A 19,865-nucleotide genomic window follows, 5' to 3' on the forward strand; every position below is an offset into this window, starting at 1 on the left:
AGATAATGTCTTCCTAGAATTGTGCATTTAGCAAACAATAATGTTAAATTATTTTACAGGCCTGGAGCGGTGACTCATGCCTGTAATCTCAGCACTTTGGGAGGCCGAGGCGGGTGGATCACGAGGTCAGGAGTTCAAGACCAGCCTGGCCAAGATGGTGAAACCCCGTCTCTACTAAAAATACAAAACAATTAGCCGGGCGTGGTGGCACACACCTGTAATCCCAGCTACTCCGGAGGCTGAGGCACAGAATTGCTTAAACCTGGAGGGGCAGAGGTTGCAGTGAACTAATATCGCTCCACTGCACTCCAGCCTGGGCGACAGAGCGAGACTCCGTCTTAAAAAAAAAAAAAATGTATTTTACAAAGCTTAAATTCCTCATTCAAATGAATAATGACTTCTTTTTGCTTTGGATCTTTATCAATCCAATAGCAGAAAATTGAGAGCCTCTACTTCAGTTTAAGAATTGAGGCAAGCCGGGCACGGTGGCTCAGCCTGTAATTCCAGTACTTTGGGAGGCAGGTGGATCACCTGAGGTCAGGAGTTCGAGACAATCCTGGCCAACATAGTGAAACCTTGTCTCTACTAAAAATATAAAAATTAACTGGGTGGGTGGTGGGCACCTGTAATCCAGCTACTCAGGAGGCTGAGGCAGGAGAATCGCTTGAACCTGGGAGGTGGAGGTTGCAGTGAGCTGAGATCGCACCATTGCACTCCAGCCTGGGTGACAGAGCAAGACTCCATCTCAAAAAAAAGAATTGAGGCCAAGTAACAACAGTATTTCTGTGTATGCCCCTACATAGAACATTAAATGAGATAACAATATACATGGGGGAGATAGTACCTACTGCCATACTTGCAGAATAGACCTCGTTAAAATGACAACAAAAAGCTATCTCTATCTCAAACTAATGTCAGATAATGAAATTTATAGTTACAAGGCTACTTTATCACTACTATTGCTTTATACAATAAATATGGCTTCAGGTAAATGCCATAGTTTTGTTTTGTTTTTTTTTTGAGACAGAGTCTTGTGCTGTTGCCCAGGCTGGTGTGCAGTGGTGCGATCTCGGCTCACTGCGACCTCTGTCTTCCAGGTTCAAGTGATTCTCCTGCCTCAGCCTCCCAAATAGCTGGGATTACAGGTGTCTGCCAGCATGCCCAGCTAATTTTTGTTATTTTCAGTAGAGACGGGGTTTCGTCATGTTGGCCAGGCTGTGATCCACCTGTCTTGGCCTCCCAAATTGCTGGGATTACAGGCGTGAGCCACTGTGCCTGCCACCAGAGTTATTTTCTAACTGCTACATGTAAAAGCAGCTCAGAGTCACCCTTAATTCTGCCACCACCATTACTACAATAATTTATCAGAGGTGGTCTTCAGTCTCATTTCAACACAAGTGTCTCAAATCATATATTTATGTAGAATTAATTGGCAACAAAGACCCCCTATTGGCTTGGAAAGCTTATACCAGGTAGTGATCTCTTTACTCTGCCAAGTTCTCAAGAACAAAGGGAGCCTATTGTTGAAGATATTTATGTCTATGATACAGGCAAAAAGGAGTAAAAGTAAGTCAGCAGAAAGCCAGAGGAATCTTAGCCACTAGGAAGATTCCCCTGACAATTCCAGTAATCTAACACTTTTTAGTTAGTATAACAAATGGAGGGATAGTAAAAAGTGCCTGGTGAGATATTCTAACATCAAAAACTAAGGAGGTAGTCTAACATTAAACAGGCATTGTTGACACTGAACCTGAAGACCAATGTCATAAATATTTGGCTACATACAAAAATGTAAACACCTACCATTCACTCAATCTGTTTTTCTCTCTGGACTCAAGGTAGTCCCAAATGGACAGTAAAACTGTATGTCATATTTAACAGTTTGCTTTTTTATTATTATTTTTTGAAACAGAGTCTTGCTCTGTTACTCAGGCTGTAGTGCAGTGGTGTGATCAGGGCTCACTGCAACCTCTGCCTCCCAGGTTCAGGGAATTCTGCCTCAACCTCCCCAGTAGCTGGGATTACAGGCGCCTGCCACCATGCCCAGCTAATTTTTGTATTTTTAGTAGAGATGGGGTTTCACCATTTGAGACAGGGTATCAGTTTGTCACCCTGGCTGCAGTGGAGTGGTGCAATCTCGGCTCACTGAAGCCTCCTCAATCTCTCAGGTTCAAGCTATCCTTCTGTCTCAGCCCCGCAAGGAGCTGGGACTACAGATGTGCGTCACCATACCCAGCTAGTTTTTGTATTTTTTGTAGACATGGGGTTTCGCCATTTTGCCAAAGCTGGTCTTGAACTCCTGGGCTCAAGGGATCCGCCCGCCTTGCTCTCCCAAAGTGCTAGGATTACAGGTGAGAGCCTCCAAACCTGGTCTAACAGTTTTTGTTTTGTTTTGTTTAAATACAATCAAAACAGAGTTAGATTGTCCACTGCTCTAGAAATAAACTAGATATTGATCTGGCTCCAAAAGAACAAGGTTAATCCATCTGCCAAAGCGAGGACACTTACTAAGATCTTACTCAGTTTAAATTTTTTTTTAAATTTCTTAACAGACATAAACATGTAATTCTCATTATAAAGACTGCTTCTCATAATTCCTGTTGCCAACAGTAAGACCTATATTTATTTCAATAAATCTGAGCTAGCACTTCGATTCCATCACTGCTTAAATGTGTTTACAAAGCTTAACACATAAAAGGTCAGTCTAATCACCGTCTGGGAAATCTGCTAATTAAATTGGTGATTTTTCAACACAGTGCAGTGACTGTGGATACAACTAACTCAGAACCATGGGTAACTCAGCAGTACAACCTCTCCTACATAATGGATCTTCTCCTTTTTGTAATGCTACTTAAGATTTGAGCAACCACATAGATGTGCTTTATGTAATGCCTATCTATTCTTTGGAAATGCTGTGCATACATCCATCTTAGAAAATAAAATTATATTTTAATCACAATAGCAGAGCTTAGTCTTAAAAATCTATGTAGCGATTCCTTCTAGATGAGTAAAAATTATTTTAAAAAGCAGAGGATCAATCATACTGGTGTATTATATAAGTTCATTTAGAAAAATAATAGTTGGGTCAAGGAGTGGGTCACCTTATAACTTCTGAGATAGCTTACAGTCTTATTGACATAACTCTATGAAAATATTTTACAGGTTCATGGGAGACATCTTCATTTAGAAAGAAAGGAATAACTTTGTTGAGTCTATGAGAATAAGCAATTGCTTTGAACACGTTCCTGGTCAAAATGTTAAGGCTTCTAAATCACAAAGTGAGTTAGCTAGGTATTTGGACTGATGACATACCTTCCATGCTTCTGTGGGCTCTGGCTCAGCTTGCTCAGGTGGCTCGTCTTCCTTTTTCACTTCAGCCTTCACTGTTTCCTTCTGTGCTTTAGGGACCACTGCTTTTTTAGCAGAGGCATCTAGGATGCCACCTTCTGCAACCTGACCCTGAGCAATGGCGGGTGCAGAAGTGGGCCGAGGACTTCGGTCTGCCGAATCGACAGCTGCTGCTATGTGAGAAAGGGAAAAGGGAAGAATATAAGTAAAGGCCAGAGCTACTGTATTATTTCAAAGTCACCAGGCAAAATAACTGTGAATCCAGGGCACACACAAATGTTACAGTGTGTAGTGGGCTATCATACAGAGGGTAAAACATAAATCATTAGTGCTCTGCCAGGGAACTGACAGCAACAAGAAAGTTAAATGTACCATCAGTAGAAAGGCTAAAATGTGTTAATGATCATATTCCATGAATGCTGAATTCAGGGGAGACAAGATCAAAGAAAAGAAATAGAAAATCCATTTATCTTGTAATTTTAGTTTCAAAAACCTTCAATGTTGTCTATGGTGGGAAAAAGGGTCAACTAAATGTGATTTCTTCCATGAGGCTTTTTAAAAATAAAGATGTGTTCATTTTTAGGTTATTTCAGGAATCTAAAAATATATTGTAAGAAAAAAGAATTAAGTCTGATTTCTTCTGTAAGCCTCCTTGGAATGATTATAAAATAACTTGATAAATGGCTCTTCTGGTAAGACATGAACTACTTTCTGATGCTTGTAAGGACAAATCTTTGAACCAGATGCTCTCCCTTTTAATAATATGTCCTTTGATTAAAATAACACAAAATCAAAATCAAACCTAAACAAAAATATCTTTTGAGTTCTGTCCTACTATCTCTCAGTCTTACCAATTTGTATTATAGCTCTTATTCTCTAATATATTTAGGGCAGTGGTTCTCAACTGGAGTAAATTGTCCCCAGAGAATATTTGGCAATGTCTGGAGACATTTTTGGTTGTTGTAACTGAGGAGGGAAGAGAAAGGAGGTACTGGCATCCAGTGCATAGAGGCTGAAGTTACTGAGGTTGAGAAACCTTAATTTAGGGGAAAAGCTGTATACACTGTTTTAGAGAGAATAAACTATATGGGCTTATGATAAAATCTTGATCTTTTCTAAGAGCTAATTGTTGTGTTGGAATATTTGGTATCTAAGTTTTAGACAGCTTACTTCAAAACAATCACTCATACCCTTTTTGTGGTTTTTATGTTAATTCTTTCAGGGATATAAAACATTTACACTTTGTAATAAAACTTCACTTATCTGACAGTATCTAGGAATAAAAGTGTTTTCCGACATTGTGTTTCTGATAACATATTGTTATCCTCTTTTGTACTAAGACTTTTTTTTTTTTTTTAGACAGAGGCTCTGTCACCTAGGCTAGAGTGCAATGGCACGATCTCCGCTCACTGCAATCTCTGCCTCTCAGGTTCAAGAGATTCTCCTGCCTCAGCCTCCCCAGTAGCTGGGACTACAGGCGTGTGTCACCATGCCCAGTTAATTTTTTGTATCTTTAGTAGAGACGGGGTCTCACCATGTTGGCCAGGCTTGTCTCAAACTCCTGACCTCAACTGATCTGCCTGCCTTGGCCTCCCAAAGTGCTGGGATTACAGACGTGAGCCACCGCGCCCGGCCAAGACTTTTATATTTTAATCAATTTGCATGGAAATCAGTAATTTTTATTATATACTTTCCTGCATTCTTAAACTGACTATAACTGAACATAATTCATCCTGAAATTTTTAGATTTATAAATTGTAAGGATCAGATAAAGGAATTCCATAAATCTGAACAGACAAAAACTTTAAATTCTCAACTACTTCATACAACAATATCAAGAAAGAAATGCTTGGCCAGGCGCAGTGGCTCACACCTGTAATCCCAGCACTTTGGGAGGCCAAGGTGGATGGATCACCTGAGGTGGGGAGTTCAAGACCAGCCTGGTCAACATGGTAAAATGTCATCTCTACTAAAAGTACAAAAATTAGCCAAGCGTGGTGGTGGGTGCCTGTAGTCCCAGCTACTAGGGAGGCTGAGGCAGGAGAATGGCCTGAACCCAGGAGGCGGAGCTTGCGTGAGCTGAGATTGTGCCACTGCACTCCAGCCTGGGCAACAGAGCCAGACTCTCTCAAAAAAAAAAAAAGAAAAGAAAAGAAAAAGAAAAAGAAAGAAATGCTCATTACCCTGTAGTAATTTCCAATGAAAGAACTAATTCCTTAGAGAATACATAGGAAAAACAGCAGAAATTCAAGAATCCCCTTTATTGGCCAGGTGCTATGGCTCATGCCTGTAATCCCAGCACTTTGGGAAGCCAAGGTGGGTGGATCACGAGATCAGGAGATTGAGACCATCCTAGCTAACACAGTGAAACCCATCTCTACTAAAAAATACAAAAAATTAGCCAGGCGTGGTTGTGGGCACCTGTAGTTCCAGTTACTTGGGAGGCTGAGGCAGGAAAATGGCTTGAACCCAGGAGGTGGAGCTTGCAGTGAGCCGAGATCGCACCACTGCACTCCAGCCTGGGCAACAGAGTGAGACTCTGTCTCAAAAAAAAAAAAAAAAAAAAAAAAAAAAAGCTCTCCTTTATCTTTCCAAGAAAAATCTGTGGCCTCTTGCACAGATTGCTACTACTGGGTTAGTAGTAATAACTCTGGATTAGCACAGAGCTACTACTAATGGGTGCTTTAAGCAGTCACTGCAAGAATGGCAGATGGCAGACCAAACCTGACAACACAGGGGAATGTGACAAAATATTTTGCTCACAGTTGTGTTTAAGTATCATTATACATGTGTATTCACACCTCCTCTCAAAGAATTAATTCAACTATGCCTGGCATCACAGAAACATAGCCCATGCTTTCACCATGTGTTATTTTGCCACTTGTCTTTGGTTTCAATCCAGTACTAATATTGCAGAGCCAAATGATTTATGTCTTCAGCATTCCTAGCCTTGGCAATCTGTACTGTATGTGGAAAAGAAGGTATTAGTGTGGAAACTGACAGAAACACAATTCAGAGATTGGAAAAATAATAACATTACAATAAAAAGCCCTGGCTGTGAAAGGCTGCATGGAACACAGGCAAAAGCCAAATTATGAGTCTTAGGCCCAGACTCAGTCACACACAGTAGTGTGACCTAAGGCATGGAGCTTAATCTTACAAACTTTAGTTTAATCATATGTAAAATATGGAAGATATTAACTCTATAATATCATGGTAGTGATCGTGGCTTTTTAAAACAGTTTTGAGACATAATTCACATACCATACAGTTCACTCATTTAAAATATATAATTCAATGCTTTTTAGTATATTTACAGTGTTGGGGGTAGTGATTGCTTTTTAAGATGTGTGGGTCTTCAGTTTTATTAATTCAGCTATTAATATTTACAACATTTTGGTGCATATATAGACAATACATAACTTAAAAATCCAGTATCTCCCATATCTGAAGGTCTACACAAAGAAAAATGCTGATGGTGACCCACTGACTTCAATACTATATTGCTCTTGGCTGACAATAGAAACTTAGTTACATACTAGAGCAGTAAAGAATAAAATTCAAACCATCAGACTGAGTAAAGGCAAACAACTTCTACTTCTAGCTGTTATTTACTAGCACCAGAGGACCACATAAATCATTTGTAGATCTTGAAAAACAAAAAAATCGGATGATGCGTGAGATGAGCTATCCGCCCACTCTAGTGAGATGAGCTATCCAAGAGTGAGGCTTGGGCATGTGTTTTGTTTTAAAGTTCCAAAGGTGATAAGGATGTACACCCCTGGCAAGATTCACTTAATCACTGCTCACCAAATGGATGAACTACCTGGTTGTGTGGCCCTTTCTTTTGTGCTCCAGTTTCCTCATGAGTAAAACTGTAATTCCTAAATGCTTTTTCTTATTCACTAAGTAGCTAGTATTAAAAAGGAATACATGGAAATGCTTTGAAAAGCAAAAGGTACAAGAAAAATATAATCTTTGTCATCATTATTAGCTACCCTTGCAACTTACTACTCTATCATAAAACTGGGATCAGAACCAGTTTTGGTACTCCAGCTGGTGAGGCAGATACTCTGAGCACCAGACATAACAGAAGAGAAAGGGAATGCTCATTTTTATCATTAAAATGAGAGCCGTTATAAAGCAATTCTTATAAAAGTTTCCCTGATACATCATCTCTAGCTTACAGAGTTATATTAATTTTTTGAAACGGGAGGGGTGACTCAACGGGAAAAAGTATCTTTTTTTTTTTTTTTTTTTTTGAGACAGAGTCTCGCTCTGTTGCCCAGGCTGGAGTGCAGTGGCCGGATCTCAGCTCACTGCAAGCTCCGCCTCCCAGGTTCACGCCATTCTCCTGCCTCAGCTTCCTGAGTAGCTGGGACTACAGGCGCCTGCCACCTCGCCCGGCTAGTTTTTCGTATTTTTTAGTAGAGACGGGGTTTCACCGTGTTAGCCAGGATGGTCTCGATCTCCTGACCTCGCGATCCGCCCGTCTCGGCCTCCCAAAGTGCTGGGATTAAAGGCTTGAGCCACCGCGCCCGGCCGGGAAAAAGTATCTTTTAAGGAGCACGAAGAAGTATCTAAGGAAAGGAGGGAAAAATAGTTCCACAGACATGTTTCCAGTTTTTATACCACAGCACAAAGAGAAAAAGACATTTAAAAACATAACTACAAAAAAAATATTGTCCTATTCGGTTTATATGCACTTCAGATACTTAAAAGATACGCAAAATGCTTAGAACAGTGCCTGGAACATACTAAGTGCTCAACCAATATTAACTTTTATTCTACCCTTTCTTAAAAAAAAAAAGTAATCACGGTGAAGAGTAAAAAGCATGGGGCTAGGAAAATGGTCCTGGATTCCCTCCTAATTCTTTCCAACTAGCTATGTGACCTTAGGCAAGTCACTTACATTCTAAGGTTAAGTTGTAAGAAATAATGAACATTGGCTGGGTGCCGATGGCTCACGCCTGTAATCCCAGCACTTTGGGAGGCTGAGGCGGGTGGATCCCGAGGTCAAGAGATTGAGATCATCCTGGCCAACATTGTGAAACCCCATCTCTATTGAAAAACAGACAAACAAACAACACACACACACACACACACACACACAAATTAGCTGGGCGTAGTGGTGTGCACCTGTAGTCCCAGCTACTCAGGAGGCTGAGGCAGGAGAATCGCTTGAACCCGGGAGGCAGAAGTTGCAGTGAGCCAAGATCGCACCACTGCAGCCTGGGTGACAGTGCGAGACTCCGTCTCAAAAACAAAACAAAACAAAACAAAATTAAAAAAAAGAAATAATGAACATTAATGAGTATCTAGTTCAAGAAATTATTTTAAAAAAAGCTCAATAAAAGTGTAAAGAAAATAAAGATATAAGCTGACATGAGTTAAAGTATATATAATAGGAAAAAAACAAAACCAAAAGTTGGTTCTTTGAAAAAATTAAGAAGATTACTTGTACCCCATAAATATATATAATTATAAATTGTCATCCAGGCTTGGTGGCTCATGCCCACAATCCCAGAAATTTTGGAGGCCGAAGCAGGCAGATCACTTGAGGTCAGGAGGTAGAGACCAGCCTGACCAACATGGTGAAACCCCGTCTCTACTAAAAATACATAAATTAGCTGGGCATGGTGGCGCACACCTGTAATCCCAGATACTTGGGAGGCTGAATTGGGAGAATTGCTTGAACTTGGGAGGCAGAAGTTGCAGTGAGCTGAGATCGCACCATTGCATTCCAGTCTGGGCAACAAGAGTGAAACTCCATCTCACAAATAAATAAGTAAGTAATAAATATATAGTCAATTTACAATTTAAGAAAGAAAAGATTAATAAAATCAATATATCTCTAGCAAGCCTATTTGAAACAAAAAGGGTACAACTTACCAATACCACGAATGCAAAAAGTGGACCCTGCTATAGTTCTTACAGGTATTAAAAAGATACCCAGCCTTATGTAAATATATTTGGAAATTTAGATAAAATGCACATTGCCTAGAAAAACACAATTAGGCCAGGTGCAATGACTCACACCTATAATCCCAGCACTTTGAGAGGCCTAGGTGAGAGGACTGCTTGAGCCCAGGTGTTCAAGATCAGCCAGGGCAACACAGTAAGACCTTATCTCTATAAAAATTAAAAAATTAGTGGGGTGTGGTAGCGTGTACTTGTGGTACCAGCTACTCAGGATGCTGAGGTGGGAGGATCATTTGGGCCTGGGAGGTCAAGACTACAGCAAGCTATGATGGCGTTACTGTACTCCAGCCTGAGAGAGCTAAGACTGTTTCTCCAAAAAAAAAAAAAAAAAGAAGGAAAGAAAGAAAAAAAAAAGAAACACAGTTTATCAAAACTGAAACAAGAACTAGAACATTTTAATAGTCCCTTATCTAATAAAGACACTGAATCTGTAAGTAAAGCACCTCCCACAGTGAGATCTCTAGGACCAGATATGGCTTCAAAGGCGAATTCTTCTAAATGGTAACAAAGAAATGACAACAGTCTTCAACAAACTCTTCCAGAGAACAGAAAAAGAAAGAATTCTTCTCAATTTATTTTATGAGACCAGCATAAATTTGAAGCTAAAGCCTGACCACAACATGACAAAAAAGGAAAAACCCTAAAATGGTAAAAAAAAAGAAGTGTATTATGACCAATTTGAGCTTACTCCAAAAATTCTTAGGTGGTTTAAAAATTGAAAGTAAAAATATCCGCCGGGCGCGGTGGCTCAAGCCTGTAATCCCAGCACTTTGGGAGGCCGAGATGGGCGGATCACGAGGTCAGGAGATCAAGACCATCCTGGCTAACACGGTGAAACCCCGTCTCTACTAAAAATACAAAATATTAGCCGGGCGTGGTGGCGGGCGCCTGTAGTCCCAGCTACTCGGGAGGCTGAGGGAGGAGAATGGCGTGAACCCGGGAGGCGGAGCTTGCAGTGAGCTGAGATCCGGCCACTGCACTCCAGCCTGGGCGACAGAGCGAGACTCCATCTCAAAAAAAAAAAAAAAAAAAAAAAAAAAAGAAAGTAAAAATATCCACCACATAAAAAGGAGAAAAATCATTTTACGATATCAACAGATGAAGTAAAAATCATTTGATAAAAGTAACACTAATTCACAATTAAAACATGTAGAAAACTAGAATGAAAACTTCCTTATATGATAAAGAAAATACCATATAAGGAAGCTTGATGAAATACTGAAGCTTTAGCCCTAAAATTGGGAAAGACGACAGTTATTAATGCTTGTATTCAGCATTACATTGGATGTTCTAGCCAGCAACAAAGCAATTAAAGAAATTAAGAGTGCGAGATGGAAAGGAAGAAATACAACAATCATTATTTTCAGTTGATGTTGGGTACACAATAATGTATACCCCAAATAATCCACAGATAAACCATTAAAATTAATAAATTTTTTAGTAAGATTACTGAGTATAAGGTCAAACTAGAAAAATCTATTGTATTTCTATGTACCAAAACAACTGAACAAAAATAAATTTAAGATACCATTTATTTGTTTTATTTTATTTTAGAGACAGGGTCTCCCTCTGTCGCCCCGGCTGCAGTGCAGTGGCACAGAAACGGCTCCCTGCAGCCTTAACCTCCTAGGCTGAAGTGATCCTCCTCCCTCAGCCTTCCATGTAGTTGGACCACAGGTGTGTACCACCATGCTCAGCTAATTTTTTTTTTTAAGACACAGCATCTTGCTATGGTGTCCAGGCTGGTCTTGAACTCTCAGGCTTAAGTGATCCTCCCACCTTGGCCTCCCAAAGTGCTGGGATTATAGGCATGAGGCACTGCAACCAGTCAAAAACCAAAAGATATCATTTAAGATAGCAAAAGATGGCTGGGTGTGGTGGCTCACTCTTGTAATCCTAGCACTTTGGGAAGCCAAGGTGGGAGGATCGCCTGAGCCTGGGAGTTTGAGATCAGCCTGGGCAACAGGGCAAGACCCTGTCTCTAAAAAAAAAAAAATTAGCTAGGCATGGTGGCGTGCACCTGTAGTCCTAGCTACTTGGGAGGCTGAGGTGGGAGGATCACCCGGGCCTGGGAGACCGAGACTGCAGTGACTCATGATTGCTCCATCGCACTCCAGCCTGGATGACAGAGACCCTGTCTAATAATATTAATATAAAATAGCAAACGACATCAAATCTCTAAGAATAAATCTAATGTAAGATGCACAAGTTACCTACACCAAAAATCACAAAACATTACTGAGATAAATTAAAGGAAACCCAAACAAAAGGAGGGTTATAGCATGTTTGTGAATCAGAAGATTCAATATTATAATAATATCAATTCTCTCCAAACTGATTCATATAATCAACTCAATCTCAATAAAACTATTAAGACTTTTTTAGTGGAAATTGAAAATCTGATTCCACAATATATAAGATAATGCTAAGGGCTAAAAACAGCCAAGATAATCTTAGAGAATATTGTCAGAGAACTTAGATAACACTTATAAAAGCTAGAATAATTAAGATAGTGTGGTATTGACACAAGGATAGACAACGATGAATACAAGAGGTTAGAGAGACCAGAAATGAACTCCCAAATTTATGGTCACCTGATTTATAACAAAGGTGACATTGGAATGCAGTGGGGACAGAATGATATTTTATTTTACTTTATTGTTATTCTTGAGACGGAGTCTCACTCTGTCATCCAGGCTGGTGTGCAGGTGTGATCTCAGCTCACTGCAACTTCTGCCTCCTGAGGTCAAGCGATTCTCCTGCCTCAGCCTCCTGAGTAGCTGGGAGTACAGGCACATGCCACCATGCCCAGCTAATTGCCTAATATTTTTGTATTTTTAGTAGAGACAGAGTTTCAACATGTCGGCCTGGCTGGTCTCGAACTCCTGACCTCAAATGATCCACCCGCCTCAGCCTCCCAAAGTGCTGGGATTACAGGCGTGAGCTACCACACCCAGCCAATATTTATTTATTAAATACACTGTAGCAAGAACTGTGGTAATTATCAGGACAAGTTAACACCATGCATCTTAAAAAAAATTTCCAGAATATAAATGTAAAAAGGCAGTCAAGATGTGATTTCTGTAAAGCTTTCTAACTTGTTCAAGGTACCAAAGCTCATTAACACTTGACTCTGGTTATCTTTGCTATCAGGAAAAGGCAATACATCAGGCATGGTATCTATATAAGCATGAAACTCCATTTAGCAGGAAAAGCCATGGAACATGCTATCAGACAGACCTGGATTTTTGTCATAGCTTGCAACTTACTATCTGTGAGATGCTGAACAAGTCACTTAAACTTTCCAACCTCAGTTTTCTCACCTGACAAATGAGGATAAAAAGATAATTCCTCATACCTAAGGTAAACCGGACGTAAGGTGATTTCCTGGACAAGGAGGGAGATGCCTGATAGTGTTATCTGAATATGGCAAAGACATGAAGATTAAATGATTATGCCTCAAACTTAACTTATCCACAATAGAAGTTTTTATTTTCCATATCCCCAACTCTGCTACTCTCCCAGATTTTCTCATTCTACTAAATGATTAAGCCAAGCAATAAAACTTAAGTTTCTTTTCCTTATCATCTCCAATACTTAATTTATCAGCAATTCAGTCAGCCCTATCTCCAAATGTATCCCTGACTACTTTTCCCTGTCTTTGTTGCCAATACTCAAGTCCAAGCTGTCCCAGACTCTGCAACAGCCTTCGCCCTGCTTCTTTCACTGACACTTCAATGCACTTTTCAGCTGTCAGCGATCTTTTAAAAATGGGATTCAGATTACATCGCTCTCTCTAATAGCTTCCCAGTGCAAATGAAATAAAATCTAAACTCTTTACTGTGGCCCACAAGGCCCTATACAATCTGGCTCCCACCTACTTCTCTGACCTCACTTATTTTGTACTCCTCACCCCTTCATTTTCTGGAATCTAGACCTATGTTGTCTGATATGAGAGCTACACGTCACATGTGGCTATTTAAATTGGAATTAAAATTCTGTTCCTCAGTTACATAGCCACATTTCAAGTTCTTAGTGGAGAGAAACATATATCTATTGGCTACTGAATTGGATATCACAAAATGAAAGATTTCCATCAGCACGGAAAGGTCCATGGGACAGCACTGCTCTAGACACATGGCAAGCTCATTCCTACCTTCAGGACTTTGTACTCGCTACTCCCTCTTCTGCAAGGCTCTTCCCCTAGATTTTGAGATGGCTGGCTCCTTCGCATAATTCAGGTCTCAGCTCAAATGAAGCTCCTCAGAGAAGCCTTCTAAATTAGATTGGACCATCCAATCTGAAATACTCCTTAATCTCCCCCTTCCCCAGATAGTCTATATCCCTTATCCTGTTTTATTTTCTTCACAGCATTCATCACCATCTGAAATTATTTTGTTTTATTCTTCTCTGTTTCCAGTGACAGAATGTAAGCTCCATGAAGGCAGAGACAATGTTCGTGTGCTCACAGCTGTATCTCTAGTGACTGGAATACCACCTGGCCCACAGGAAAAATTGTTGAACAAAGTAATAAATATGTACCTGAAAGAACATGAGTTTTAGAGTTAAATCAACCTGAATTCCACTCTTAGCACTTCCATTTATCAAATGTTGTCTCAAGAAAAGTTATTTAATCTTCAAGCCTAGTTCATAGTGTTTTCATGAAGATTAAGACAAAGCACGCAACATGACTTGTATTGTTACTGTTAAACAGCCCCTCAGGGGAGTAGAAAAACACCAAAAAAAAAAAAAAAAAAAAAAAGGGTGGGGGGTGTCATGTCTGTAATCTCAGCACTTTGGGAGGCTGAGGCAGGCAGATTACTTGAGGCCAGGAGTTCAAGATTAGCCTGGCCAACATGGTGAAACTTCATCTCTACTAAAAATACAAAAATTAGCCAGGTGTGGTGGCACACGCCTGTAATCCCAGCAACTTGGGAGGCTGAGGCACGAGAATCCTGGGATTACAGGAGTGTGCCACCATGCCCAGCTGATTTTTGTATTTTATTAGGACGGGGTTTCACCATGTTGGCCAGGCTGATCTCGAACTCCTGGCCTCATGTGATCCATCCACCTTGGCCTCCCAAAGTGCTGCGATTACAGGTGTGAGCCACTGCACCCAGCCTGAATTTTTATTTATTAGCCACTCTTTTCTTAGTGACATAAATAACTGAATGTAGCTTATTACCTCATTTCAGTAATGGTCTCAAATGCTAACTTAGAAGATCCTCCCACAATATATCAATTCAGACGGACCTTCTGTCAGTATATACAATCATGAAATTTGTGTATTTCCTCCCTATTTTATTTAAACAACATTTGGCGACTCCAACAATAGAATATTGGAGTTTCCTATCCATAATTGCCACGTGACAAACTTCTTTTTAAATTATTCTTGTATGGCTGGGCACAGTGGCTCACACCTGTAATCTCAGCACTTTGGGAGGCCGAGGTGGGTAGATGACCTGAGGTCAGGAGTTTGAGACTAGCCTGGTGAACATGGTGAAACCTCATCTCTACTAAAAATACAAAAATTAGCCAGGAATCGTGGCATGTGCCTGTAATCACAGCTACTCAGGAGGCTGAGGCAGGAGAACCACTTGAACCTCGGTAGGCAGAGGTTGCAGTGAGCCGAGGTTGCATCACTGCACTCCAGCCTGGGCCACAGAGTGTGACTCCATCTCAAAAAAAAATAAATAAATAAATAAAAAAAGATTGTTGTAGTAAGGCAGACCCTTTTCCTCTTTTCTACTATAGAAAATAGCTATTATTTATTTATTTATTTTTTAGAGACAGTGTCTCACTTTGTGGCCTAGGCTAGAGTATAGAGGTGCAATCATAGGTCACTGCAGCCTCCACCTCCTGGGCTCAAGCTATCCTCCTGCGTCAGCCTCCTGTGTTACCAGGACCGCAGAAAAATAAAATAGCTATTTTTAAACGCTAAGAGGGCTTCAGTTCAGCATACTACATTAGATTTTTACTCTGTGGTAAAGATTCTGATAGATGTAGATTTATAATTCTAATTCTGGTAGTGTTTGATCTACCGCTACCTAGCAGTGGAACCATGATCTAGTTACTACTTTCTGAATCTCTATTTTCCTTTCCTTAAGATGGTTCTGTTAAGATTAGACAATTAGTAAGATCCCTTTCATTTCACTACTGAGCTTCTTTTTTTTTGAGACGGAGTCCCACTCTGTCAGCCAGGCTGGAGTCCAACGGCGTGATCTTGGCTCACTGCAACCTCCACCTCCTGGGTTCAAGCAATTCTCCTGCCTCTGCGTCCTGAGTAACTGGGACTACAGGCATACGCCACCACGCCCAGCTAATTTTTTTCAATAGTAGAGACAGGGTTTCGCTGTGTTGCCCAGGCTGGTCTCAAACTCCTGAGCTTAGGCAATCCACCCACCCTGGCCTCCCAAAGTGCTAGGATTACAGGTGTGAGCCACCGCACCAGGCCCAACCCTGAGCTTCTTCAATTTGGTTCTCTTATAGATAACTGTACTTCCTTTATCTTTCCAAATGAATTATGATCACAAGAAATAATTAATATTCAATACAAACCTCCATCGAGGCTCCGGGAAGCCCGTTTACTTGCTGTACGCTCAAAGTGTGGGGCAGGCCTGTCAATTAGAGCACTAGCTTGCCTGGTCTGAGCTTGAGTCCGGCCACTGTATCGAAATTTGGATCCTAGCGCAAGAAATTTGCTTTTGGGAATGGTGTCTGTAGATGTCAATCTGGGGGGAAAATCATAATAGTCATATTATTATATATTCATCTTATTTTAAAACTGTAAAATTAAAAACAAAATCAAGAATAAAAAAGTTTCAACAATTCTTAGGGTTTCCATATAGTTACTAAGAAATTTTCAATCAAGTAATCATTATTTTGGCTTCTTTGTCATTTCTCAAAGCAACCAGTATAATTTAGTTGGGACCTACATTAATAATATCATTTATCTCTCTATAGAAAGGGCCTTACAGTTTTCAAAACGTTTTTACAGCACTGCAGTATTTTTACTACATCCTTGTAATGTTTTCACTATTTTATAGATAAAGGAAACTGAACCTCAAAAAAGAAGTTACTTGTTTAAGGTCACACAGCTGTTAGGATATTAGGCAGAAACAAAGTCCAAGCCCAGAGTTCTTTTTCCACTCCACTAGAATGACAGTTTTGTCAAATGCACTCCAAACTCAATTAATGCCTGGTAATCTATTTAAGAGGTTATTTGGTATATTTTTACACTCACTTAGGAACCCCATCTTTTTCCTATATGGTACTCTATGTACTCTTTGTACCATACTGAATTAAACAATCTATTTCTATGCTGGTCTTCCCTATAAGACTGAATTTTCTAGGAGTGAAGAACAAACACCATGGCTTATTCATCTTTGTGTTTTTGCTTCTGGCATAGCGCCTGGCATAAATATGATACCCAATAAATGTTTGTTGAATAAATACATAAATTCCTACATCAAATACTAACAAAAAGAGAGTACTTTTCCCTTTGAGGTAATTAATTTCAATTCAGCAAACATACACTTTCTTTTATGTAAGGGAGCATTACATTTTAAGGTATCCTCTTATTTTGATGCAATGGATTTAAATACGCCATCCTACAAGTAAGTATACTGGCTGCAGCTGAAATCTATACCACAGGTATTAAACATTCAAAAATCACTATTTTTTACTCCTCCTTGCTCTTTTTAAAAAATTCTACTTTTGTGGTTTGATTTTAAAGGAGGGATGATAAAAGCACAAACAAATGTGTTAATGCCAATAATTAAGATTATTTAATTGGGTATAAAATGTACCCTCATGTTTCATTTTGAAATAAATGAAATATTAATTTCCTTGAATTTTCTTCTTGTTGACTGTGCTATAGTGCTATTATATGAAAATATAAATAGAAGGAAAATATATCAGGATTATCTCTCTAAGAATCAAGTTTATTTATGAATGAAATGACATGAGGCCTGGGATTTGCTTCAAAATAATCTTGGAAGTAGGGGGAAGGAATGGGTAGGGATATAGATGAAACAAGATTGGCTTTGGGGTGATACTTATTGAAGCCGGGTGATAAATACAAGGGGATTTTATTGTACTGTTGCTGCAGATGAAATTTCCCACAATAAAGAAATGTTCTTAAAAAGGCAAACTGGGCCGGGCGCAGTGGCTCATGCCTGTAATCCCAGCACTATGAGAGGCCAACGCAAGTGGATCACCTAAGGTCAGGAGTTCGAGACCAGCCTGGTCAACATGGTGAAATCCAGTCTCTACTAAAAATTTAAAAATTAGCCAGGCATGGTGGGGTGCACCTGTAGTCACAGCTACTTGAGAGGCTGAGGCATCACGCCACTGCACTCCAGCCTGGGCAACAGAGTGAGATTCTTGTCTCATTAAAAAAAAAAAAAAAAGGCAAACTGATAAATAACTAGCTAACTCTCCTTTCAACACAAGTAATTACTTGTCTAGGATCTGTCTTCTCTACCAGATTGGGTTCCATCAGGAGAGAGACTAGAATTATCTTGTGGTATATTCCCAGTGCCTAGCATGGTGCATACAAGAAGGGTAAGCACACAGAAAATGCTTGGTAGATGAATTCAAGGGGTTAATAATATGGCTTCTTGGCACGGTGGCTCACTCCTATAATCCCAGCACTCTGGGAGGCCGAGGTGAGCGGATCACTTGAGGTCAGGAGTTTGAGACCAGCCTGGCCAATGTAGCAAAACTCCATCTCTACTAAAAATATAAAAAATAGCCAGGCGTGGTCATGGGCATCTGTAATCCCAGCTACTTGGGAGGCTGAGGCAGGAGAATCACTGGAACCCAGGAGCAGTGAGCCAGGATCACAGACTGCACTCCAGCCTGGCAACAAAGCAAGACTCCATCACAAACAAACAGCAGAGGAAATACTTTCTTCTGTCTTCTGATTATCTGGTACTATTGGGCTTCAAATATGGTTCTGTGTGCTCCCTTTCTAGGTTTCATTAGAGCTAAGCTAACAATCAGTTTCAAGGTTGGCCAGCGTAGTGACTCTCGCCTGTAATCCCAGCACTTTGGGAGGCCGAGGTGGGTAGATCATGAGGTCAGCAGATCGAGACCATCCTGGTTAACACAGTGAAACTCCGTCTCTACTAAAAATACAAAAACAAAAATTAGCTAGGCATGGTGGTGTGCACCTGTAATCCCAGCTGCTCAGGAGGCTGAAGCAGGAGAATTGCTTGAACCCAGGAGTCGGAGGTTGCAGTGAGCTGAGATTTGCCACTGCACTCCAGTCTGGGCAACAGAGCGACACTCCATCTCAAAAAAAAAAAAAAAAAAAAAAAAATCAGCTTCACATCTTTAACCTTATAGTATAAAAGCCCCACAAAAATTAGTTAAGCATTGCTTACAGAAATTCCATGTGGAAAAAAAATAAACAAAAACAAAACAAAACAAAACAAAAAAATAAAAACAAAAATTCCGGTCGGGCACAGTGGCTCACGCCTGTAATCCCAGCACACTGGGAGGCCAAGGTGAGTGGATCACCTGAGGTCAGGAGTTTGAGACCAGCCTGACCAACATAGTGAAACTCCATCTCTATTAAAAATAAAAAAAATTAGCTGAGCATGGTGGTAGGCATCTGTAATCCTAGCTACTTGGGAGGCTGAGGCAGGAGAATTGCTTGAACTTGGGAGGTGGAGGTTGCAGTGAGCCGAGATCGCACCACTGCACTCCAGCCTGGGCAACAACAGTGAAATTCTGTCTCAAAAAAAAAAAAAAAATTCCATGTGGAGGTAACTCCTCTTAATTGGACTGACTTTAGTTACAATTAGTGCAATCCCAGAGTCCCTAGTAAATACAGGTTCCCATTCCTTACTCCTCTCTTCCTTCTACCACACACAGACAGGTGCTTTGGAAATGTTGAGGCATACTTTTCAACTCAAAGGGAGAGAAATGGATTCATTTTGTCTTGCTTAAGATGATCTCACCTGAGCTAAATAAAACAGTGCCAGTCATACAATGAAAGGAATTTTAATAGCAGGCTTAAAATAGAAACGTTATAAATAATTTATCCTTGAAAAATACTTAAGTGAGAATAATACCTGAAAAACGTGTGATGTTCTACACAGACTTTCCATAATTTCTTAGCTGCTCGGTAACTGGGAAGTTTGAATCCAATGGTACTTTCATATTGTTCTTGCTACAAAAACACAAATAAACATGGGACATGAAGTATTACATGTGATAAAGTACCGGATTACAGTGATACAGTACCAGAGAAATATGGTGCCACAGAAGAGGCCACTGTTACCAATTTAAGGACATAAAATGTCATTTGAAATTTTTTCCTACTTATTGAAAGAAATTCACTCACTGAGGGTGGCTTTTTCCAAAGTAAGAAAGCCAGGGAATGCATCTCATATAATTTACGTTTTTTTTTTTTTTCCAGAAAACACACACACATTCACTATACATTTTTCTGAGACACAATTAAGTTACCTTTTGATTGTCCAGACACTACCTTTCCTTAGTCACTATCTGCATTTGGGACACTA

General features: G+C 40.1%; 1 protein-coding gene across 37 annotated transcripts in view; it reads right to left on the reverse strand.

Annotated features, from left to right (window-relative positions):
- EPB41 (erythrocyte membrane protein band 4.1) overlaps nucleotides 1-19,865 on the reverse strand; it is a 231,276-nt gene that overhangs the window by 64,511 nt on the left and 146,900 nt on the right. For 30 of the 37 annotated variants that reach the window (XM_073007600.1, XM_007979720.3, XM_007979729.3 and 27 more), the window contains 3 exons: nucleotides 19,413-19,510; nucleotides 15,889-16,061; nucleotides 3,313-3,521 (listed from right to left, as the gene is read on the reverse strand). In XM_073007600.1, coding sequence (XP_072863701.1) covers nucleotides 3,313-3,521; nucleotides 15,889-16,061; nucleotides 19,413-19,510 — 480 coding nt within the window. The remainder of the gene's footprint in view (nucleotides 1-3,312; nucleotides 3,522-15,888; nucleotides 16,062-19,412; nucleotides 19,511-19,865) is intronic. The other 7 variants (XM_073007601.1, XM_073007598.1, XM_037988483.2 and 4 more) reach the window with 1 other exon arrangement.

Source organism: Chlorocebus sabaeus, chromosome 20, assembly GCF_047675955.1.
Source record: "Chlorocebus sabaeus isolate Y175 chromosome 20, mChlSab1.0.hap1, whole genome shotgun sequence".
NCBI classification, from domain to species: Eukaryota; Metazoa; Chordata; class Mammalia; order Primates; family Cercopithecidae; genus Chlorocebus; species Chlorocebus sabaeus.